At 38.2% G+C, this 24,969-nt stretch overlaps 1 protein-coding gene across 3 annotated transcripts in view; it reads left to right on the top strand.

The window, feature by feature from the left end:
* Window positions 1-24,969, top strand: part of RBMS3 (RNA binding motif single stranded interacting protein 3) — a 730,467-nt gene that overhangs the window by 624,831 nt on the left and 80,667 nt on the right. For all 3 annotated transcript variants that reach the window (XM_052797551.1, XM_052797566.1, XM_052797557.1), the window contains 2 exons: window positions 10,441-10,547; window positions 22,787-22,833. In XM_052797551.1, the coding sequence (XP_052653511.1) occupies window positions 10,441-10,547; window positions 22,787-22,833 (154 nt within the window). The remainder of the gene's footprint in view (window positions 1-10,440; window positions 10,548-22,786; window positions 22,834-24,969) is intronic.

Raw genomic sequence — 24,969 nt, 5'->3', positions numbered from 1 at the left:
ATTTTCCCTTCAGCTTTTCCTTCTTTCTCACAGTAGTGGCAAAATTATATTGCTCAGCTATGTTTTAGATTATAAGTGGTTGGAGTTTTTGCTGCTGCACCCAGTAGTCATTGGAATGTGTGTTAATTAGAACTGATTTAAATAAAAGGATTTTCATTAGGCAGTCTGAGAAAAAAAAATCTGAATATTTCTGAATATTTTTAAACTGTTGAACAGATTGATAGCAGGTTAAAAATTGGGGGGTTTTTTTCATTTACACAGGAATATTTCATGCATCCACAGTAATCAGTGCTTTTAGGAATATGCTGTTTCAGCTCTGATATCAAGAAGATCATGTTACTGCTTTGACCATGCACAGGGCATCTTTACCCAAACAAAATCTTTTTTTCGTATTGTAAGAATTTTCTACTGCTGCTCTTTAACAGGCTATGAGTAGAGCTGAAAATAATGTTAGCATTATATATATGGCCACTTTTTATTGCAGTGACCATTCACAAAGACACAACAGATATGTCTTTTACCACAATTGATAAAATTCAGTATATAAACATGTACGTCTGAATTGAATAAGCTAATGGTCATAAATGAAGCATTTTTTCCTCATGCAGTTTAACACTGGGTTTCATAAGCTCTTCTGGACATTAATGGTATACATATGTTGGAGTGTGAGCAGCGAATGCCAAGACTCAACCTTAATTAGTCGAAAATAAATGTCTGTGTACAGCAATTATCATTATGCTGGTGGAAAGAAATCATTGTATTGACAAAAGACATTTGGCCAGGCTTCCTTGTTTATATTGAAAACGTATGTTTGAAAAGAATTTTCTTTTCTCTAGTGTTAGTTCTAGCAGTATCACACAGACAGGGAATGATGTGATGGTAATGTTCTGGTTTATCTAAATAAATACTAAATAAAAAGTAATAAATAATAAAATTAAATTTAAAATAAATAAATTCAATACTAAATAATAAAGAAATACTTAAACAGCTACCTGAAACAACCTTGTATGAGCAGACCCAGAATTAATTCTTTGTACTGCATAAATTCCAATCATTTTGTCTCTGGACTGTCAGTGCAAGTAAGTTTTTCTTAGTGGGATAATAGCAAAGTTTCTGTGATCAATAATATTAGTTTATGAGAATAGTAAAAATAGATTTTTATAGCAGAAGCGCAGAGCTATTGTTTTGAGAAGCAGCTTCAGATAAAAGCTTTGCATTTGCTCTTTTCTCCTGAGACTACTAAAGAGAACACTAAAAAGTAAAATGAGTGACCACAGAAGCAAGTAGGGTCACCCATTACCAGGGATTCATTTTATTTCCATTAGAGGGGAACTAGAAAGCATCTCACACTATTTGTACCTGATTTTCCATTATAAATTACGGTACATGAGATCATTTAAAAATCGCTGAGCCTTTCAGATGAAGCTGACTCTGTTGCTGTTCCTTAATAATTGAACAGTAAGAAATACAAGATCTCCATTTCCATCCAAACAAAATAACTTCTGAGATTACGGGAGAGGGCGAAAAGGTATATGAAGTACAATCTTCCTAAAAGCTCATAGAGCAGTCTCAGAGGGAGATTTAAAGAGTGGTTTGGGGTTCACATTTAGAGGGTGAGGTTTTTTCAGTTGACTTCTACCTGCAGATTGGAGTCCTGGGACCACACTCTCAGCTGGTGTACGTTGGTACAGGAGCATTCAAGTGGTACACCAGTGTGAAATAAATGCACTAAAGTCAGGGTGCTACTTGTTTAAAAACATGATAGAACTCAGACCTCTCCTCTAGTTCACTGCTGCAACATATGAACTTTCAGCTTTAATGCTTATCTGGGATGAGGGGCAACGCCATAAGACAGCAGAACCTCACTGTGTGGTTTTTTTCTGAAAACTAGTTCCTGATGACAGGCTAGCTGTCATCTTGACTTTCTTTACATGTTGTTACTAATAAGAAGGGATTGCAGCTCTAAGTTTAAAGACCCAGTAAAAGACTAGCACCTGTAATTTTTGAGTGGTGGCACTGAAGAAAAAAGCGCTGGGAGAGAAAGCAAAGTTCATGAAAGAGACTCCAGAATAACTGCTGTCGTATTTACTTCCAGTTCAACTCATAGGTTAGGAGCCTGTGCCACAACTCATTGGCGGTATTGAAAGTGTTCTCATCAACTTCACTGGATCTTAGGATCTTGGATTGGATATTATTCACGTGATCCCTCTCTAGTTCCTTGTCACTTGGCAGAAACGTGTGCCTGTGTGGCAAGTCATGGTGTAGGAATTCACAATGAAGAACAGTAAAATGTTTTAAAATGCTTTCAGGAATATTTTTTAAGTTTGGCATTTTTTTCATTTTACTTGGAGGAATCAACTCCTGCCCAAACATGTGTAGTCTAATGAGCCTCTGAAGCAGTAAGCCAATGGCATAAAAATGGAAAGCAACCCCTTTTCTTTCTTTTTTTTTTTTTTTAATCTTAGAAGTCAGAATTCCAGACAGTAATTAGCATTTGTAAAATCTATACAAAAACATAAAAAAATTTGTTGTTGTTGTTCTTTGAAAACTGTTCACACTTGTCAGCTGTTGTCGATGGGGAGAAATTCTTGATAGGGGACCACTGCATTATAGTATCTTTATTCTACTAATTACTTGCATAGTTTCCAGAAGAGCTATGTAGGCTCTTCTTTCTTCAGTGTCTTGCTTAGTTACTCTGGCATGAGAGAAATACAGGGAAGCTGTGGCACATAAGTTCCACACAAAAATTCTTCAAACATGGAAATGTGGGTTGGTTTCTTAAGCATTCACTTTTTAACAGTGCTGACTGAGCAAGTGTGACGCTTTGCTTATTTAGCAAAAAAAACCCAAAAAAGCCATTTTATATCTACTTGTTTCAATATTTATTTATTATCTGTGTCACAAATAACATGTGAATTGCTTTCAATGACTTGTAACCAATACTTCTCTTCAAAATATGATACTGTCTCATTTTTTGGCACGTGGCTTTTCCAGTGAGGCAGGAATCCAAGGCAGTCTATCAAGGTGTTTTTTGGAGGAGGTATTAACCCAGCCTAATTCTATGTTTTGTAATTAGAATTGGCACATTAAAACAATGTGCCCCAAATTTCAGTTGGTTATGGGTCCTGTCCGAAAGTCATGGAAAACACAGGTCTAAGCATAGGTGCGTGAAATTATTTCTGCAAACTGATGTGCATACTTAGTTGGTTTGGTTGCACAGTCATTCGATAAAAGGAGCTCCTCTTTTGCTGTAAAGGCTCTTGGAGAAATTTTAAAAGTGCAAAACAAATCACTCCTCAAAGACCCCACTTCCTTTTCATCCAGTAGTTAAAGGTTGTGAAGAGCTGTCATAGCACTGGGTGCGAAGGATGAACTGCAGCTGATTGTTTTCAGCATTACGCTGGGGACCTCCAATAGGGCAGAACTTTGCTCTATCATCAAGTTTAGGAAGCTGCTTTCTCTGGCAAAATTCACGGACCTGACTGTGCTCTTGCTCGCAGTTACCTCAAATTTATATTTGGCTTCACTAGAGTGGCTTTGGATTCACTGACAATCTCTCTCTAACTTCTGTGAGCTCTGATTCAAGCCTTTTGTTTAAAATAAAGGCAGAATCCGACATTAAAGTGCAGGGTATTATTTAATTAGTTATTAGTTAATAAAGTTAATTAATGAACTCCTTAATTCTGTTCTGGATTTGCTTCTCATCTATTCGTGCTCTCCAGTTGAGACCAGCACTAGAGTTGGTTGAGAAATGGAGTTTGTTAAAATAAAAATACACCATCGTATTACAACATTTCAGCATTGTTTTAATACTGCATTTCAGCTTTGCTATTTTGATTGATTTTATTTAAGTTTCAATACCATATTGAAGCATCTGTTTCTATACGTTATCTCCATAAAATAATGTATCAAGTTATAACAGTTTCTCCCTATCAGCAACATTGGAATGGAGCATTTTAATAGGCCTGAATCAGGCACTCTCAATCTGCTCTTCTGTTGAAAATTTAAAAATGAAAATAGTTATTTAAACAGAAACAAACTGTAAAATGAATGTTGCGGTTTCTCATAGAAAGGAGACTCTAGTTTCTGATCTGCTCTAACAAATCTTTATGGGGGCTTCTGGAACAATATGTTTAAGTGTAACTGTTCTATGTAGTAGCTGGGGTGTTTGCATCAACTGCAACAAGATCTGGACTACACTTCACAGTTGGCATGCTGTTTCTCCAATGTATGCATACAATTAGCTGTTCTACCTGCTCCAAGTAATTTCTGTTTCACAGAATAGAAACACTAACTTTATGCTTGACACACTATTTCTCCTCTGGGATTTGTTTTCCTTTTCTAATATATTCTTGCTCTTTAGAAATAATTATTATACAAAAAGATGAAAGGATTGCTTCCCATTTCTTAAGACAAAGAGGTGAACTAGAGATAATTACTTAAGCTATAATACAGTTTATCAAAAGAAAATCACTTTTTTTTTTTCTTCCTAGCCAAACAGATGTTTGCTTTTTAATTGTTGCTTTGGGGTACTTTTCTGTTGTGTAAAGCTGTTTCCCCAATTTCTATAATTATACTGTGAAAGTGGTATGTTGTAGAAACTAAAATGCAATGTTAACTCATTGTTTTGCTTTCATAATCAGCTGTACAAGTCCACTGAATACCATGTAGTTAAATTTAACTGTAAACCTATTGGGCAAATATGCTGCATATTGCTTGACCTGTGTAAAAGCAGTGGCTTTTGCAAAACCACTGAGCAGCAAGGAATCATATGAACATGTAATAGTGTGCTTTCATTATACTTCTATGCATATATGTTAGAGTCTGTCCTGTGACATCACATCCGGTATCATGGGCTTCTGGGAAAAAAGCTATTACTCTGTCCTTCAACAAGTCAAGCACTCCGTGTGGGATAGGATGATGCGTTTATTTGCTTCATTACTTATGGTTTCCTTACTCAGCTAACGCTTTGTCCTTACATGTCCTTTTGTCCTTTCGTGTCACGTACCATCTTTTGTAATTCTTCATCTTCATTTTCCAAGAGCAGAATAGCTATGGCTGTGTTTTCTAATCTTCCTTGGAGTTTGAGTTTTGTTTATTTATGACTTTGGGATGAATAAGTACTACGTGACAGAATTTTCCCAGAAGGCAGTGGACGCACTAAAGCAGAGAGTTGCTGTTGATGGGGTCCTGAAACGTTTACAATTTTAAAGCTTATAACAGCAAAATTCATTTTGTAAATAAACTCTGGGGGTTCTGTAAAGACCTTAGTCCTGCTGGGTACATCCATCCGAGCCCAGGTATAGAATCAGAACTTTAACTTGCTCTGTCCTGCCTTGCTTCTAGAGCTTTTGTGTCTCTCATGTCTCCCTCTGAAATACTGTATGAGTAAACAGGTCTGCTTACAAAGTGGCTTTGATATTACTGTAGGATGAAGTTTTTCTTAAAGACTAAAAATGATTGATCTGTGGCAGAAAAAAGGGGTTGGTTCTTGCATGGATGCTTCAATCAGATATTCTGTGTGATTTGTACATGAAAATGTTATCAAAATACTTAAAATTTGGAAGGGAGTTAAGAAGAAAATTAGTTATCAAAGCTTGATCAGTTTGGATGCTTGGCGTAATTGTGAACTCAGTTGTTGCTCTGCTCCGTTTTTTATTGTGAAGGAGGATTTGCCAAGCCTGAAAAATAAATTAATCCAACTTTCTCATAAGAACATACTTTGAAAAAGATCGTTGACTGTGCACTGACCGTTCATTGATATACCAATGACTTTCTCAGCATTTTTCTTCACATTAACAAATGAAGGTGTTTAAAGACTCATGAATGTTCACAATGCACTTGTTGCTAGGCTGTCTACTGAAAATGTTATTTTTATTTTTGCAAGAGATGAGAAGAAGAGATTAAACTCTTCCTGACATGCTGAAAAATATTCTGTCTTCAAAAATATTCATAGTGAAAGCAGTTCAACTACATAAATATGTTCTTGTTATTACCTTTTTATATATGTAATTCTTGCCATTGCTGGACAGACGATGCTATATGACTGAATCCGAAGTTGTGGAGAACAAGCTTTTCTCAGTAACTCTTCAGATAGAAAAAGTTTCAGAGCACCCAAAATAATGAAAAAGATTGACTGAATGCAAATGACAGCTTTCATCTTCCTTTATGAAGCACATGCTTATGAATATATACATTTTTGCATATGTAGAAGCTCAAGTGTATCTGCCTTCCGATGAATGAAAGAATAAGGAAATTATATATTCAGAACTAGTTACAAGTTTGCTTTTTTTGTTGAATTCTCCAATTTAATTGAAGTTGCTTTCCTGAGATGGAACATTTCTAAGAGGCTGCCAGATTTGAGAAGGGGGCACTGTTATCCCCATCTCCTTACATCTAAAGGTTTTGTCCTATTTTAAATACCAGTGTTGCTTTTGGTGATATTAACGGCCTTTTGGCAGTTCAGTGCTGTCTGTCTGCACAGTCTGTCCATCTAAAGTAGCAGAGCATGAGAAGCTGATCTCCTAAGGGAACTCCAACAGTATCGACAGGCTTGATTGATATAAAACCAGTCTCTCTCTTTCACCTCTGCTGAACTCTTAGAGTAAATTCATGGTCTGATTGAAGAGAGATAGGGCTTTAGCCATTGACTTCCATGGGAACAGAATTTGAACACTAGCAGCTACTGCCCTCTCCTAAAGCAGCCCTGAATATCTTGGCAAATGCTGTTTAGAAGCACTATCAATTTGATCCCACTTCCTTCTCAGGACTGAAAGCCAAGTTCAGGGCTATTTATGTCTTATTAAATAGAGCAGGCTTTGGATGGGAACTACAGCAAGCATTTAAATCTTCTCCTTGAAAAATGGGTTACGGCTTAATGAACCTTGTTCAGGTTAAAGCTGTTATTTATTCTTGATATTTGTATTTGTTACTGTCAGGTAGAAGTCAAAGAAAGAGCAGTGCCTTCTATCTTGAAGAGTTTATCAGGATGAGATAGCCTGAAATTTGTCTCAACTTTTCTGACAGGAAAATACCAACAGTAGATTTTCCAGATATGCTTCAAAATACCACACATGCTCAAAATTTTGAGGATGTCAAGAACCATACAAAAAGATGTGCTTATCAGTTCAAAATATGAACATCTACAGATATCCAAATTACATTTTCTATCAAGTCAGCAGTACAAAAGGTGAGAGAAGAGGCAGGGACACAGGCATTTATTTTCAGTCAGTGTGTTCATATAGAGGAAAAGGAGAAAAGTAAAACTTCAGTCCATAAATTGAAGAGTGTCTGCCCGGAATGAAAGAAAGAAAAAGCAGAAAAAGTTTAAAAGATTCCCCTTTTTCCTTCCTCCCCTTCTGAAGTATTTGGGGGTAAAATATCCCACTTCTGCTGCAATCCTTTGATATTATTCATGTAATGTTGATATTGTTTGAATATCAACATATTGTTTGAATATGTTCCTAAATATTTGCTTTTTGAATTGATAACCATGGTACCTAATTGTGATTTTTTTTTTCTTGTCTGAAGTAAATTAATTATTTTAAAAGCACTTCTGACATTTCATGAAACCATTAAAAAAGAATTCTACTTAGAAATAGTTTTGCTGATACAGTGGAATAGGATATACTCTTTCCGGTATCTTCTGTTGTTATGTATTTGATTAGTAAGAATGATGGTAGTAATGTCAAATATTCATGTGCATCTCATCTTGCAAAGCCTAAAGAACCTTTCTTACAAGGGATTTTAAGAGAGCTGAAGTAAACTTGAACTTAGAGCAACATGTTTGAACCCCTAAGACTGTTACACTCTACCTTATGTCCTGAAAGAAGAGAGATTATTAATTTGATTTCTTCGTATTTTGAGGTTGGTTACTATAGTTATTTCCAGGTGTAAACTATTAAGACCTACACCATTTCAGAGCTAATAAGATAATTTTCTATCTTGCTGGATGTAATATGCTACATGCCTGTGTTGTTTTTTAAAAAAAAAAACAAAAAAAACCCCAACAAACCAAAACAACAACCCCAGACTATCTTATTTGGATTCTGTCTTCCTGTCAGAACATTTTCTTTTGATCTTTTATGTTAATGTTGATTGACACAGGTTGACCTTTTTCCCCAGAACTCTCCTCAGTTTGCAGTAGAGGAATATAACCTCCTGTGCAGAAACTTGCCTGTGAAGGGCATGGTACCGTTGTCCTTTTCCATCTTCTTCCCTACCTCCTGAAAAGTCTGTACAATGTTTTTCACGTGTTTTTTAGATAGGGGGGTAAAGTTGTTTGACAGTTCTGTTCAATCTCAGTCAACTTTAGGAAGCCCCAAGTTAACAAATAAGAGGTTGTCAGATGGTAATGCTGAATATTGGGAGTTCCAGAGATGGCAACAGCTTCCTATTTGTGGTTGTCTAATATATAGAGAGGGTATGTAGTAAACCATATGATTTCCTAGCTTGCTCAACCACATCATGGTTTATGGGCTAATACCACATGTGTACATTAGCAGATTATCATGGCATGTGTAAATATCCAATGTGCATATTGTTTTTACATGCTCCTCCTAATGGTATCATATGTTGCTTGATAGTTGTTCAGTGCTTAAAACAAAAAGCTTTTGAAGCTTCAGATGTGATGTTTAATAGGTCTTTCTCTAATGCTGGCTTAGCACCTGCTCCTCCCTCACAGTCACATCAAAGTGAATTGTAAGTAACCACTCTGAAATCATGCAGCATCGCGCTGTGGAGTAAAACTGGTGAAAGTGCAGGGCAATCAGCCCTGTAAAATCTCTCCATCTGCAGAAAGAATCTCCATAGCCACCTGGATGCTTTTAAACCTTCATTATTTTAAATTTAAAATGGTTGGCTGAGCATTGCTTCTACCAAAATCTGATACAATAATCGAAGTCAGAGGTAGGGAAGGACCTCTGCGGTCACACAGTCAAGCTTTCTGCCAATAATGGATTGTTCCCTGCAGTTCAGTTTCTAGTGACCTTGGAAATTACTAGCCTGGTAAAATGGTAATGTAAAAACAAAGCTGTTCAAGCTTCAGAAGTAGCCAAAGTGATGCCGTCCCAGGGACAAACTGCGTTTTTGATGTGAGATTCTCTATGTGCATTGCTCCTTGGTTGCAGTTTTCAAGTGGTCACAGTTTTAATCCAAACTTTCTGACCCATTTTGAGCTGGCTGTAACTAAGAGGTTGGGAGAGGTGAGCTTTTTTAATATTATATGCCCTTATTTCATCCTTTAACTAAATCATGATTTTTATTACAAATAAATAAGCCAGCAACTTGACTAAGCCCCCTACCACAACATTTCCTTCATGTCCCTGCACTTTTATTCTTTCAACATTTCTAGCCTCCCAGAAACAGGAAATGAGGAGGAAAAAAACAGATTTCTTGCTTTTTTTTCCATCAAAAGCCCTGGTTAATTAATTAGAGCTTCTACTTCTAATGCCCAGGAACCCAAAAATTCCTGAAAAGATTCAGATGTGACATATCATTTTTAGATTTCTTTCAACCAAGCCAATATTGGTTTACTTCTCTGTTGATGCAGGCAATAAAGGACAATCCTGACATACACCTAATGGAGTGGGTAGAATCTGGCCCCTCTTTTAAGTAGGAGGCAGCAAAGGCAAACTCCCACCGGCAAGCTAATTACAGTTTTGGCTGAGAAATATTTAGGAGGCTGGGTAGATGGGAAAAGATCCCAAGACACAAAGTTGCCTTCCTGTTGTACCTATTTGATGTGTGGTAATTTCTTCACTAGGGGGCCCTATTGTGAGCTGCCTTTTGGGGTCTGCAGCTCTGTGAATATCCTTTCTTCCCGGGGCTCCAGCCCCCCTGACTATTGTATTCGCACACACCAGATCTCAGTTGGAGAGGAAGGGGGTTTTCTCAGCTGCCAACTTGCTTAAAAGAGGAGTTAAGAGGAAAAGAAAGCTAATTGGACTGTGCTTGGCAAAAGTCTCTATTTTAGTCTGTTTATTCAGATTTTTAAAGGATTGGGTGCTGAGAAACATAGAAATAGTGAGAACACTTATTCCTTAAACATATTCTTGCAAAGTTTTTACAATAAAAACAGAAAGCTGCTTTAGTAAAGCAGTGTTTATCCTTGCACTAATGCTGGTCATGAATATGTGTCTAACTTAGCTGGAACTAATGCCTGACTCTACTATTCCAGTACAGCAACTTAACATTCTGCGTAGGCTGATTATTTTTTCAACAATATTTGCTAAATTCTTTTAAGGGCTGCCAGTATATATTTTTTGAAGCTTAGTTAATAAGAACAGCTGCCAGTGGAGTCAAGGCTAAAAGAGGCAAAAAATATCTGCAGAAGGCAAGATTTTACTTCAAAAGATCAGTATGACAAAGCACTACTGTTGCTGGTATAATCACTTTCTTGGGGGGGGATGCTAATATAGACTGGGTTTCTTGTCTTCACAGCCCCCACTGAGCCTTTGCTGTGCAAATTTGCTGATGGAGGGCAAAAGAAGCGCCAGAATCAAAGCAAATACACACAGAATGGAAGGCCGTGGCCCAGAGAAGGAGAGGTAAGTGCCACGCGGCAATTATTTTCCTGGCATTTGGCAGGAGTCAGCTGCAGACCTGGAGGTCTACCTTTCAGGGCTACGAAGAAATCAGATTGCTCACAAAATACAATAGTTTCACACAGAAAAAGGTATATAAGCAGGGGGGAGAGGAAGGCTTATAGTAACATGTGGAGTGTAAAGTTAGAGGAAAAGAGAATTTCAGAGCTTGGTGTGGAACTGTGCGCAGCCTTGTCACACCGCAAGTGCTCTGTCCACAGCCAGACCCGAGCCCAGTATTCTCTCACTGGTGTTCCATAAGCACCCATGGTGTAACTTTTATAAACCCCAAATCAATTTACACTTAAGCAACTCAACAATGTTGTTTCCTCCATATAGTTCCTGGTGATAAAACATTATCAGGCAATAGGCGGGTTGTTACAAAAGGGAGAGTTGCACTTGCACATGCAAATGTATGGTCCATGTAAAAGTTCTCCAAAAGCTTTTCTGAGCTGGGCTCTTCATTCTGTCCAAGACAAAACAGTTTACAGTAGCCTCAGCTCCATCATGTGTACAAAGTTAAAAAAAAAACATCTAACAGTTGCTTTCTGCTCTGCTGCAAATAGTCTGTTACTGGAGTTTCCTTTCTGTGTATTTGTACATGAAGTGACTCCAAATGTGGGTGAAATAAGAAAGGAATTTATTGGACTCTTCAAGAGTTTGTTTACTCTTCTTGAATGTTATTGTAGGATAAAGACACTTGGATAAATGAGGTAGATCTAGCCATAGTACCTTCTTATGCATGATTATAGCTACAAAGGCTGAAGGACTTACAAGTATTTCTATCCTAAACACCTATTCTTTGTGTTTATGATTTAGACTTCAAGGAAAAAAAAAAGTATGTTGTTCAATTGTGACCTATGAGAATAGAAGTTGGTGGGGTTTTTTTCTTTTGGTGGGTTTTTTGGTGGTTTTTGCTATATTTACTTCAATTTTACAAAGCAAAAAACCAAGAAAACTATTTGGTATTTCTAAATTACGTGTTTCTAGAGGGTGTCTGCTTTTTTGTAACTACTTGATTTTGCTAGCTGATACTTTTCAGACCATTAGTTTATGACATATATACTCCAGCACGATTGGTGAGCTCCTAAAACAAACAGAAAGGCCTCTTGAAAGCATAGAAATTTCTCCCTCCAGCAAGGTGGTTATTGTACGTTGTTCTAACAGCAATGCTCCAAAGTATTTTTAGCTTTGTGGGCTGAAAGTGCCAGTGTGGCAGCCACATTTGCTACAAGAGATTGCAGAAGTCTCCAAAGGTTCATTGCAGTCTCTTATGTCATATGTCTCAAAAAAATAGAGAAATCTTCTTAGGAGCCATTATGGTTTGTCATGTTAAGGATCTATTGAGGAACAAGTGCCCAAGAAGTACTTCAAGCGGTATACTCAGGTCATCATATATAGAGCTTGAAAAACAAAGGTCTATATACAGGAGACAATAACAAACCCTCAATAAGGTCAACAATCCATATATTAAAGACCTCTAAATCCATGTTTAAATAGTAAATGCCATCATAGCTATTATCTCCACTGTTCTATACTTCCTTCAGTTCAAATCAATAAACAAGAGAATATAAAGTTAAAGCCAACAAGCCACCATTATGCCTATGGCCTCAGGGCATCAGCTTATTACATCGGACATCATTCATTTGCTGCTGGTGGAGTGGCTTACATTAAGCACAGTGATATCCCTGTGACCTAGAGGCAGGGTTTGGTTGGTATGTTTAGAGTATGAACATTTAAAAACTAGTTTTCAGTGCTGGGAGACATCATTCCTTACTGTTGTTCACAATCAGCTACAGAGCTGTTGTCATGGTATAATCTACAAATGTGGAAAGATTGTAAAGATACAAACTCAGAAATATTTCAGGCTAGGAATGTGCTCCGTTTTCTTAGATTTTTTTAGATTTTCTCTGTTTACTAATGTCTGGTTAATACCTTGCTGCACATCAGATATTTACTACTCAAAGCATCAAAGTCAAGAATGCATGTTCTCTTTTAGGGTCACTCATTTATTGGATTTCTTCCCCACTGTTGTTAATTTTCTTCTTTCCAATGTAAAATCCTTCTGTATAATTACTCTTATATTTTATATGCAATAGGGTTTTCTAACTCTTTGTCCTTTAATGATCTTACTCTAAGCATGATGTACCATTCAGTTGTTCTCTGTGTAGCAGCACTCGGGCAACCTTCCTACAATTACTCCTGTCAGCTTTAATTTATTTAAAAAGAACAGGCAGTGAGTAGTGAGAAATAATTGATATATGACAAGTGTCACAGTTCTGATTACAAATGGGATCTGGAAAGATTCCCCACACCTCTGCTTTTTCTCGGTTTCTTCCCCAAAGATAAGCATTAAAATAGTGTCCAAGAGATTACTCCCTCAGCATTTCCACTCTGAACAAGTCCTGGGGTATCTAGACCAAGATGTATTTGGCTATTGTTCAGATAAGCCTCTGCATTCTTGAATACTTACGTGAAGCGTATTTCTAAAACTTCTGAGGTTTAACCAGCATTAACACTGAGCGTGCGTGAGGGTTATTGCTCAGAAGGGCAGACCCCAGACAAATAGCACCAACAGTTCTGTCACTGGCCTCAAATTTGAGCATGCAGAGTAAAGACAGACAGCTGTGCCCAATACTCTGCTGTAGGGGGGAAATGGCAGGAGACTTAGTGGGGAGGAGCAGGTTTTCCCTCTCTGGCCATGCTGTTCTCAGGGGTTTTGCTCTCTTTTATGGAGACGTTCTGTGGAATTTTATAAGAGGGGATTACTTTTTTCAGTAAAGTTTTCAGGCCATACTGCAGAATGTAATAGAAAATCATATTCCTTTTATACATTTTTGTAGATTGCTTCATAACCATACAGAAATACTTTAGTTGGCTGTTAAATTGGCTTACCTTTTAAAGTAAAGTCTTTAGGAATACACTGAATTTCTCTAGGACTTTTTGAGGGGGTTTTTTGATACTTGGTTACTTGGCCAGTTGTAACCAGGGAAGAATGCCTGACCTTGAATAGCACTTTCTAGTCCTTACCCTTCCACTCTTGTTTGAAGCCTCAGGAAATACTCAGCAGATTTACCGAGGCATTTGACTGAGGATTTGTGATGGCTGACCAGTTCTGGACTAAGGAGCCAAGAGCTTAGATTACTGATGGCTTTGTAAAAGGCTGTCAGATTAGGCATCTAACATACAGGTGCAATAAATGTACAGTGAAACTTGCAAATGTTGGAAATATTTGCAGTGAAATTCTGACCTAATAACTGAGACAATTTCTGCACAAAGTTAAATTATTTTTTTTCCAGCTAGTTTTTCCTGAGTCACACTGGTTTAATTCAGCACTCTGTTTTGAAACTTCCCCTGACAAGATAATGCTGAGATGGTGATAGAAGGTAATCATATTCAAATTCTGTCTGTAAAATTTTTGATTTAATTTACCTCTAAATTGCAATTGACAAGTCTAGAGGTGGACATATCTCCAAAAAAAATGTTTATTAGCTGAAAATGCATCCAGGGAATCAAGAGTACAAATTGAGATCAGACTGGATTAAAAACTGCAACTTAAATTTTACAACATAATCTTTTATTTCAGATTTACTGAAAGTTTGTTTTGGTTATTCAGAATTAAAATCTTTTGATAAGAGTATTTAAGAGAGGGTTTATTCAAAATTTATCTGGTAGAAAGGGAGAAATCTTCCATAAACTGAGAACAAATGAGGTGCTTCGCATCAGCCCAAAGTTTATTACCGTTTACATTCTTCTAGAAAGAACAGTTCTAGAAATGGTAGCCTTTCTATATCTGGTCAGGCCAAAGTGATTAAGTATTTTTTTACAGTCACAATATTTTGAAACTTTTGATACTTCATTTGCAAGTTTCTGAAAAATTTAGACCATTTACATATTTGTGTTGTCTTTCTTGCAAGAGACTATCACTATTACAGTGTTGGTGCATATATCAGAAGAGCAACATGCACCATTGAATGCGACCCCCTTGTCATTGAATTTGGTCTGATGTCTATAATGATACTTAATAATTGCCACCAATAATTCTTCTATTGATTGCTTTCTTGCTTCTGTAATCTGGGTTACATTTTTGTTTCTAAATAGCCAAGAGGTTAACCTGTATTTCCTCCCCCTCCCCCTCTTCCTTCTTTCCCCCTTTCTCCTTTGTTTTCTTTCAAGATCAGTTGGTGAAATGTCTAAAGAATTAAACATGTTTTTAATTCTTTCTTAAAAAAATAAGATGACCTAGTAGTTTGGGAATGTTGCTTTTGTTAACAGTTTCTCTTTTTATCTGCTACTCATTACAGTTTTGTCTAATGCAAACAGTAATTTAGAGAGAAAAACATACAATAGGTAATTTGAGAGACTTCCTGATTTTTTTGTAAAGTCAGTACCAGTGAAGGGCTGAAACGATTGAACCTGGTGACAGTCGTCCCTTCTTTACCAGCAGCAGGCATTTAGAAATGATTAGTAGATCTGTGCCAGGCCCATTTATAACTCAGACATAGATTTCTTTTTATGCTTCCAAGGAGATAGGTACAACTTAGTTGTGTTCCATAATCCTCAGTGTCTAGGGCTGATGTATTTTATACCTAGACAAATAATTTTTTCTTTTCTGTGGGAGACAATTTACAGGCCTGTTCAGATATGCAGTAGTACCCTCATATGCAAACCATGCACAAAGACATTTACTATATATTTAGCATGCGTGTAAGTTAGACATTGGTCAGTATTTTGCATGGTTATTTTCAGCAAAAGCTTAGTTTAGCAAAGAGAAGAATTGAACCTGAAGAGGACCCTACACAGAGGGAGAAAGTAGAAGGGCAGAAGGTAACTGGCAAATAAGTGAAAAGATACAGAGCAATGAGTTAAAAATTCTTCATGACACCAGATGCTGTCATTTTGGGCAACGTTTTGAAAAGGTGTCCAAGTGGAACAAATACCAAAGAACAGTTTAAATGGTTGGATTTTGAGCTTGTAAAGCACATAGAAATATTTTAAAATAATGACCTATATGAAATCACTGTCCCTGAAATCAGGATTTTAAAAGGGACTGGTTTTACTCATAATAAGAGCCTTGGTTTGGTTAAAGTAATCAGGACTGTACCTGCTTTCTGAGATTAGTTTTCTCAGTTTTCATTTGGTTTGGTTAAAGTAGAATCAGGACTGTACCTGCTTTCTGAGATTAGTTTTCTTAGTTTTCATTTTGGCTTTGGATTTCCTTCCACAGAGAAAAATGTCATGCCATTTGCTCCAGAGGTTTTCTTGCAGTTGGGTTTTCCTCCAAATTCTGCTGCTATGACAGTGTTTTCTTATGCAGAATAAACAGATGTTGGAGACAGGGGAAAAGGACATATGGTTGATGGTTGGACTCGGTGATCTTGAAGGTCTTTTCCAACCTAAATGATTCTATGATTCTATGATCTTTTTCTGCACTCTGCTGTATCCCCGACATATTTGGTGGGCTGTGATTTTCAGTAGTGCTGCAAGCCATCCCTGGAAGTCATCCCAACTCACTGTAACACACACATCTAGTGTGCAGATGTGACTGTAACCCACAGCTGATTTAACACTGGATCAGACTGATGGCAAAATGGGTGTGCCAGATCCCCAAAAGCAGATGGTTCGTAGACCTGAAGATGGCAAGGTTAAATATATGAGTTGGCTGTGGAAGCAGAATAATTATATTTTATTATATACGTCTCTGTGAGGAGGATATTATGCTCTTTTTTTTTCCTTTTTAACTTTTGTAAACTTCAGCACTTATCTTTTAACTCATCAGATAAATTGAAGTGGGAACAAAGTGGCTCGATCCCAAGAACAGAAGCTGTGTACACCAGACTTCCATTCCAGTTCCATACAGTTCTGTAGGACAAAAAGGGGCTTTTGTCATTCATTTGGGTATCTGAACTTGTCATTGTGTTTATCAGCTCAACCTCTGACCTTCTGAGGTTCATGAATCACTTCCCATGTTTGACCTCAATATTATATCTTTTTCTCTCAACAACTACTTTTTTCTCAGAACTTGCAGCTGCTTAAGGAGCACACATCACTGGGAAATGCTCCATTTCTTTCATATGCATCTATATATTTAAGAGGTGTCACATTTAGTGGCTGGAAAGCTGCCCGGCAGAGAAAGACCTGGGGGTGCTGGTCGACAGCCGGCTGAATATGAGCCAGCAGTGTGCCCAGGTGGCCAAGAAGGCCAACGGCATCCTGGCCTGTATCAGGAACAGTGTGGCCAGCAGGAGCAGGGAGGTGGTTGTTCCCCTGTACTCGGCACTGGTGAGGCCGCACCTCGAGTACTGTGTTCAGTTTTGGGCCCCTCACTACAGGAAAGACATTGAGCTGCTTGAGCATGTCCAGAGGAGAGCAACCAAGTTGGTGAGGGGCCTTGAGCACAAGTCTTATGAGGAGCGGCTGAGGGATCTGGGGTTGTTCAGTCTAGAAAAGAGGCGGCTGAGGGGAGACCTTATCGCTCTCTACAACTATCTGAAAGGGGGTTGTAGTGAGGTGGGTGTTGGTCTCTTCTGTCAGGTGTCTGGAGATAGGACAAGAGGAAATGGCCTCAAGTTGAGGCAAGGGAGATTTAGGTTAGATATTAGGAAAAATTTTTTTACTGAGAGGGTTGTCAAACATTGGAATGGGCTGCCCAGGGAAGTGGTTGAGTCACCATCCCTGGAGGTATTCAAAAAGCGAGTGGACAGGGTACTCCAGGGCATGGTTTAGGGGGCATGGTTAATGGTTGGACTCGATGATCTTGAAGGTCTTTTCCAACCAAAATGATTCTATGATTCTATGATTTACATTCTAGATTTCTCCTTCTCTAAAAAAGAAAGGTGTTTTTTATTCAGAATTAAATTCAGAAATATTTCTAATAATGTGGAACATTTCTGACAGAACTGTTTAAATAATCAAAGGAAGGAACTCTGCCAAGTTAACTTTACTGGTGACTGAGCTTATTTTATTAAATTGGTATTTTAAGCAAATCTCATTCGGGTTGCTGGTTTCTCCCCCCCTCCTCTCTCTTCCTTCTTCAAAGTGTTTCAATCAGAGTATCTGCTGTCAGGCCACAAGAGATCCTTGTGCTGTGATGCCTGGCAGATATTAGCGGTGGTAACAAAACAAGTACAGGAATTTCAGTGTTGAAATTTCAATTGATCCACTGTAGCAGCCAAGAGCACGCCCATTCCCCTGGGACAGCAGTCCTCCAGCATGAAAGGATGAGAGGATGAGTCAGAGGAAATGGGGAAGAGAGACTTATCTTCTGGTCTAATTTCCACATGGCTTCACCACAGAAATCCCTTGAGTCCTAGGGTACAACCTTATTTTTCCAAATCTCACCTTAAGGAGGAGAAACCCAGAGAAGCTCCTGCTTGGAAATCCCACAACATCAGTGGATTTCATCCCTTTTTAATTTGTAGGCCTCCAATATTTTCCAATGGGACCGTGGCTTCCTGCACAATGAGAAACCCTGCAGTGACAGCAGCCTTGCTTTGCACAAGTGCTCCAGCACTAGGCATAGGCTGGCCAGAGCAGGTTCAGGGAGATAATGTGGAAGATTCACCTGAGGAAGAGGCATAGGACATCTCCATAGCAGGTTGATATTATGGTGAATTTTTGCACACAGTGAGGGAAAAAACCTCTACACTGAGGTGGTGATACGTTCACGAAGTTGTTCATGAAAGCTGCTTCCCAGCAGCACAGAAGATATCACGCAACCTAAAATTTGGTCATTTATAGGTGTTTGTGTTTGCTGGAAGACAGATACTGGGCTCATAAAGGTTGTTCCTGTGAGAGTTCACAGCGATTTGGAAAAGAAATAATAAACACACCTTATTTCACATGATATTGAAGATGTGATCATTTTTTTAATAATCACTCCACAACTTAATAATTTCTTCGAGAGATTTACAAATCCAATTTACATAAGCAATGCAAATGTGATGGTCTAAGAGCCTTTTTAATGAGGCAAATGTGCTCATCTGTGTTCAAATCATAACAAAGAGAGGGGGAAAACAACAGAAACAGAACACCTTGTCTTTGCCCATGGAAAATTTTTCACAGCAAAGTCTTGCACAAAGGCCTTCAAACTTCCTGGGGGAACCCTCACCTTCCAGAGGCTTTCTGATATTTCCTGCACTTTAAATTTAAAGAAAGGTGCAGACTGGGTCTCTTGTGATTAGAATCAATTTGTTCACCGATGCCAATAATTAGAAAACTGCAGCAACAAAAGAGCAAAAATCTTCCTTCCTTTGTCTTAAGTTCAGACACTTTGGTAAAAATAAGCAATAAGTAAACACATATGGTTTAAATACTCTCTTTAAAAAATAAGTATTTTAAATGAGCTTGTTTTATTTCTGTGTCATGTGACATTCTGAACAGACCAGTTGAGTAATAATTGAGAATGGTGTTTATTCTGATAGCAGATATCACTTTTTTTTTTATTACTTTAAAGGATTGCATGTTGAAATGTTGAGGTGCAGGATTTTCATTCAGTAGCTGAGTGTATGTCCATTATCTGGCTGAGCAGCATAAAAATTCTGTGGTTCAGTTGTTCCTTCACAGAAGATTTATCTGACAAATATTTTCCTAAAGCAGCATTCCATCATTGGTGCCACTCTCTCAGGTGGCATTTAATCAGGAAGTGTCACTATCAGAAGAAGGAATAAGACCCTGTCCTTCCACTGAAACATGAGCAAAACAGTGGATGAAAAGACCTGGAAGAAAATACTCTTCAGCTCAACAGAGGACTGCTATAGACACATCAGCCAGTGCCTCGGTATAGTTAATACCGTATTAAGCACAGTGACAGCTATATTCAGTCCTGGTTTTGACAGAATAAGCTGGACCTCTATCACGTGGAAGTCTGAGGCCAACCCTGATATTCTGTATTTGGTATTTTTGGAATTCCTGTTTGTGTGCTATGGAGAAAAGTGCAGACAATTTTCCAGTAAGTTATTATTGCTCATCAGTTTTTATTCCTGATGAATGAGGATGCTTCAGACCATAAATCTTTCACTGGTCCAGGCTAACTGTTACCTCTCCTGGGCTTCCAGCCAGCATAATTTTGTAGGGAGGAATTACACAACTTGATGAGAAAGAAGTAAATAGTCCTCTGTTAGCAGCTATTTGAAATAGCAGCTGTTTAAGGCTATTCAGCAATGGGGGATATTAGCGATATTACTGGGCAAACTGTAGGTGGTGTACCATATGCACATATTGCCACACGCTGTGTCGTATTTGTCTAATGTGGAACTTTCATTTACTGGCAAATGGGATAGTTATATTTATAGTGGTCACTGCTGAAGTACTTGAACAGATTCTGGTAATCTGTCACTGTGCAGTATGGATATGGAGCACGGGTAAGGAGATGAGTGTCTAGGCTTTCATATTTTGTACTCGCCAGGCCCACAACGGTGTCCCTTATTTCTAGTACCAATAATATGTAATGGACGTGATGCTAATATATGGAGAATGGAGTATGTGCAGTTTGTCTGCATGCACCCACACTCAGGTCTGGGGTGTGATGGGGTTGGAGGGCAAGCTGAGGGTCTGTGCACGGTCGCGTACTCAAATATCCATGAGACAAGTAACTGAAAGTGACGTAAACGTGTGTTTGCAGTTCTCATGTGGACAATGAGCATTGTTAGGGCTCCAGTGAAAGACCTGCTGCAATTTATCCTTTCTGCACCATCATTTTTATTTATCTCCAAGAAACTAAAAAAGAGCAATTGTTCATTTTCCCCTTTCCCCCCAGCCCTCCCTCCCTTGTTGCTACTTTGTCCCCAGGTCACACTAATGTGAGCTGTGGGATATAGTGAGCTCTTATCCAGGCAACTCTAAGGTCTGCTAGATCTAGAAACTCCCTTATTTAGCAAGCTTGAATCTCTCCTTTCCTAAGGAATTATAAGGGGTTTTTTTCTTAGTCTTGAGTAGATGTGTGGTGAGATGTTAAAAAGTCAACACCTTGATTTACAGAGAATATCTTAAGTTATTTTTAAGGTTTTTTTTAAATTGTTAGAACTAATATTTCTGTTCCTCTAGGGCTTATACATGCTATTTAAGTTGTCTTTACCAGTGCAGGAATATAAAAAGAGAGCAATAACAAACGTTACAAGTGTTGAAAAGAGAAAGGAAAATAAGAGAGGATTTTTTCTCTAAAATGTATTGCAGACAAAAAAAAATGTTTATGATATTAAAGTTTTATTGGTTCTCTTTTGAAATGAACTGTACACATTTCCATTAGTAATTAATGCAACCTTACCAAACAATACAATATGCTGAGAATGTGTAAGACATAAGAATGTAAAAAAATTTTAAGTGGATCATCCCTTATGATTTTCTAAGCCAATTTATTTTTTTACATCAAAATTAGCAGTGGTTGGGGTCACCCTAAATTTGATTTTTTGACATTTTAAACTTGCAGAAATAGCCATTTTTATTTTTCTTTGTATGAAATGAATGCATTTTAAAAAAATAGCCATGCGTTCTTGGCCTTAGTCTCCTGAATTATCCTTTGCTTAGGAGATAGTACATATTTTACTAAAGCAATGGCATTTTCAAAAAGCAAAGCATTTGCCCTAGCATCTGCTTAAAAGAATAATGAGAAAAATATACAAATTTAATAATGATATGAACATTTGTTTTTGGCTGCATAAGGTAGTGTGATCAGAAATTATTCTGGGCCTCTGGAAACTTGGACCATGTCCTCTTAGACCAGTGTGCAGCTGCTGGGCTAACCTGGCTCTTCCAGGAGTGCTGCCCGCTATCTGCCTGTTTGTCACCAGAGCATTTACCCTGGCTGCTCACCTGCCTGCGCGGGAGCCGGCCAACCCCAAACGCTTTCCTGACCTGTCTGAGCAGCCATCTGGAAGGGGGCAGATGCCATTAGTCAAAAGTACTTTGGTAAATGGGTCCAGGGGCTTTAAAAGCTCCCACCAGGAGCACAGACCCTGCCACGTGGTTGGTAAAGCACCTGTCCTTGAAGCAAATGCTGCTGTCTCCTGTCTCAGGCAACGAGCATATGGTCTGTATGACAAGTGGAGAGAAATACAGTGCCTTGGGGTGGGATGGTGCCATGGCCATTTTTCAGCTGCTCCCAAAGGGAGAGCAGCACCTTGAGTAATGGGGGTCCTCTCTTCTCCTCCTCTAGCCCTGCACAAAGGGAGATGTCTTCCCATCTCCTGGTAGTGTCTTACATTGGCAAGTGTTTCAAAAAGGGAGGGGAAAAGAAATAAATACAGGAGACAAAAAGTCAAAGCAAATGCAGTATGTGGGAGGAGAGATTGTCAGTCCCATGTCTTAAAGTAAATGCTGGGGAGAAAGCTGGTCCTTCCCACACAGCCCCGACTGCCATCTTGGAGCACAAGGTGGAGCGTGAAATTCAGTCTCCAGCCCTGCTCTCTCCCTGCCTTTCCTGTGGTACCTGTGGATACGTCTGCTAATGGTGGCGGTGGTGACGGTTGTTAACTGGACACTGTTTTGACACTGCCAAATCCTTTCACACAGGTCACCATCTGCTTGGTGGTGAACGGCAGTTGAAAGGCTCTGTGTAACCCATTAACAAATGCTGTCCAGACCTCTGAAGTATTTAAAAAGCCTTGTTTAAAAGCTTACGCACTTTTTTTTTTTTTTTTGGTTGGTCTTTTCTGCTTCACAGCCCACTTTTTGTTTCTTGTCTCATCGTAATGAATTAACAGTAGGTTTGAGTGACAGCCTGGGGAAATGCTAGACTGGGGTCATGCAGGGTGTGGCCTTTGTAGGAAAGATGAGACTCCTTCCTGAGAAGCTCTGGTGAAGTTGGCTTTAGAATATTTAGCAACTACCTGTCTCACAGGTAACAACAGGATTTGGCCCTGTCTTGTTACAGGGAGCAATGGGATGTAAATGCGTTGATCTCAGTGGAGTTATTAACTGATAGTGGTGCAACAAAACCACCATTTGCCCTAAATGTTATGGAGAGATGACAACCAACATACTGAACAGATCTGTTTCTCAGAGATCTCTCAGGCAGGGGACGTAGCCAATCTGTCCGTGCTGCTTTGGGCCATCTGAGCTTCCCTGGAGAATTTAGTTTTCCATCTAAGTTGCATTCAGTTTTTATTCCTTTTGGCTTAGAATACGTTTAATGTATTTTGTTTTTCTTTTTTTTTTTTTTCTGCAGTAATAGTAAAAATCTGTTTTTCTTCCCTAACTATGTGCAGGCTGGCATGGCTTTGACTTACGATCCAACAGCTGCTATACAGAATGGGTAAGGAATGCATGTTTTCTTATGCCTTTTTAAAAATTATTTTGAATGCTATCTTCTGTTTTCTTTTTCTGTAGTGAAACTTATTCAGAAGCAAATTCATTCAGTCATATTTTGTCTGAAGCATGTAATGCTATATTGTCAAGTTATTCTTTTAGTTTCCCTTTTGTTTTTATGCCCTCTTGTTTGTAATATCCATTTGAATGGGAAGTTGTTTTTCCTAATAGTTTCCATCTCTATTTGGCAAATGCTAGTGGATGTTTTTTTAATCCCTCTCTGTCATGAAGTGGAAACCAGTAAAGTTTCCCTTTACTGACTTTGCTTTTGTTAAAATAATCGTTGAAGATTCCAGCATATTTTGGATAATAGAGCTGTTACTTCATCTGGGGTTCTCTCTACAGGCTGGCTGGCTTCCATGGCATTGTCTGAATAGAAGTACCAAACAGGGAGAAAGCCTTAAATCAGTGTGTAAGCAGATGGGATTTAGGGGTAAAATTCTGAGCAACGCTCTTCTTAATTTCTCAACTACCATTTGTCAACACAAAGATTTGTAACCTTTTTTCAAATTTAGTAGAGAAGTTACATCATTGTGTTACTTACCAGCATGATTATATTTCCAATTATTTCAGGAGCTAGAAAAACAGAGCCTTGAAATCTAGCTATGCTTTCAGATAGGTTAACAACAATTTGAAGAGAAGCAGGAGGTTCGACTCTGAACTCTTTGACAGTCACTCTTTGATCAGAGAGATGTTTGATACGATTATCGAATTCCATGCATACTCCTGTCTGTGTTCTCCAGCTGAAGAGAAGAATGTATTGATATAGATGAGAATGGGTTTATTTGTTAAATATTTGTTAGGGCACTGCTAGTTGAAGCATTTAGGAAAAAACCTAACATTCCCCATAGTTTAAAAAAAAAACAAACATCAATGATAATAGTTAGTATATTTTGCTTTAATTGCCCGTTACAGGCAGTAGCTTTGTAGGACTCGTGATATTCCCATGTTGTGGAGAAAGCGGCCAAACCAGAACAACTCAGAAAAAAGAGGGGTTTTGCAGAGTTGTGATTTCAGAATCCTCTGGTTCTGTTTCCCTGTTCTGATCTCCCAAATGAGTCTTTCTTCTCTATCGTCATACTTTTCAGCTGGTAACACATTATAGGCTATAAATAAAACCATGACTAGTTCATAATCCACCAGTGTTTCATCCAGACAACTGGCTTTTATTTCAAATTAATTCCTGCATGTCAGTTTTGTGAATGTTTTGGAAACTGTAATTTGAATGATCCATTCAGATTAATCTCATTTTACTTCAAGAATATTTTTTTTTAAATTATGAAAGTTATCTCAGAATCAGACATTATTTTTATCAAAGAGTACCCATACTGCTCAGGTGTTCAGGCTGCTCAGATGGTTTGGTCACTGAATTGTTTGAACACGGTGTCACTGATCATTGCAAGAAGAAATAGTACCCGATGGAGAATTTCGGCTCTGCAGTTTTTTAAATGTTCTTTTCTTTGTAAAGCATGAAATATACTACAGCACTAGATATCTCTCCAAGAGTGACAATTAATTACTGCTTTGACAAATCTCTTCTTTGTAGAGTGTCAAAATATTTTCAGTTTCATCAGGACAAAACCATCTGATTCAAAATGCTCTTATGGTGAGATCTTGGTTGTATGCCGTATCATGAGAAGTTCTTACTATGCGGAAAAACTGATCTGTCCACCAAAAACTACACAACTGTTGTTCCATCCTTTGGTTGCATCTTTAAAATGCTGTCACCTGAGGATCGTCAGGCCCCTTTGATTACAGTTTCTTTTTAGATCCCCAGGCATTCACTGAATAGTCTCTACGTATCCTGTAGTTATAAATTTTTACTATTTTTCATAAGCCTCTTTACTTGCAAGTACAATAAAAATCTAGCTCATGGGTTTTATTTTAGCTAGTTCGGGAGCACCTCGATGCTTTGCCTGTAAAATGTGCAAATGTGATTTGTTGCTCACTGACACAAGACACAGGTATCGTAGCAGGTGTGTGGTGATGGTGAAAGAGAGTTAAAGGCTCTTAAACACTGTGAAGTAAACCGGGTTAACTTAATCGTCAGTGAAGGGGCACTAGGCAAACACATTGCTCTTCC

This window comes from Harpia harpyja, chromosome 1 (genome assembly GCF_026419915.1).
Source record: "Harpia harpyja isolate bHarHar1 chromosome 1, bHarHar1 primary haplotype, whole genome shotgun sequence".
NCBI lineage: Eukaryota > Metazoa > Chordata > Aves > Accipitriformes > Accipitridae > Harpia > Harpia harpyja.
Note: the sequence above shows the minus strand (reverse complement) of the source record. Positions and strands in the feature narration are given on the sequence as shown.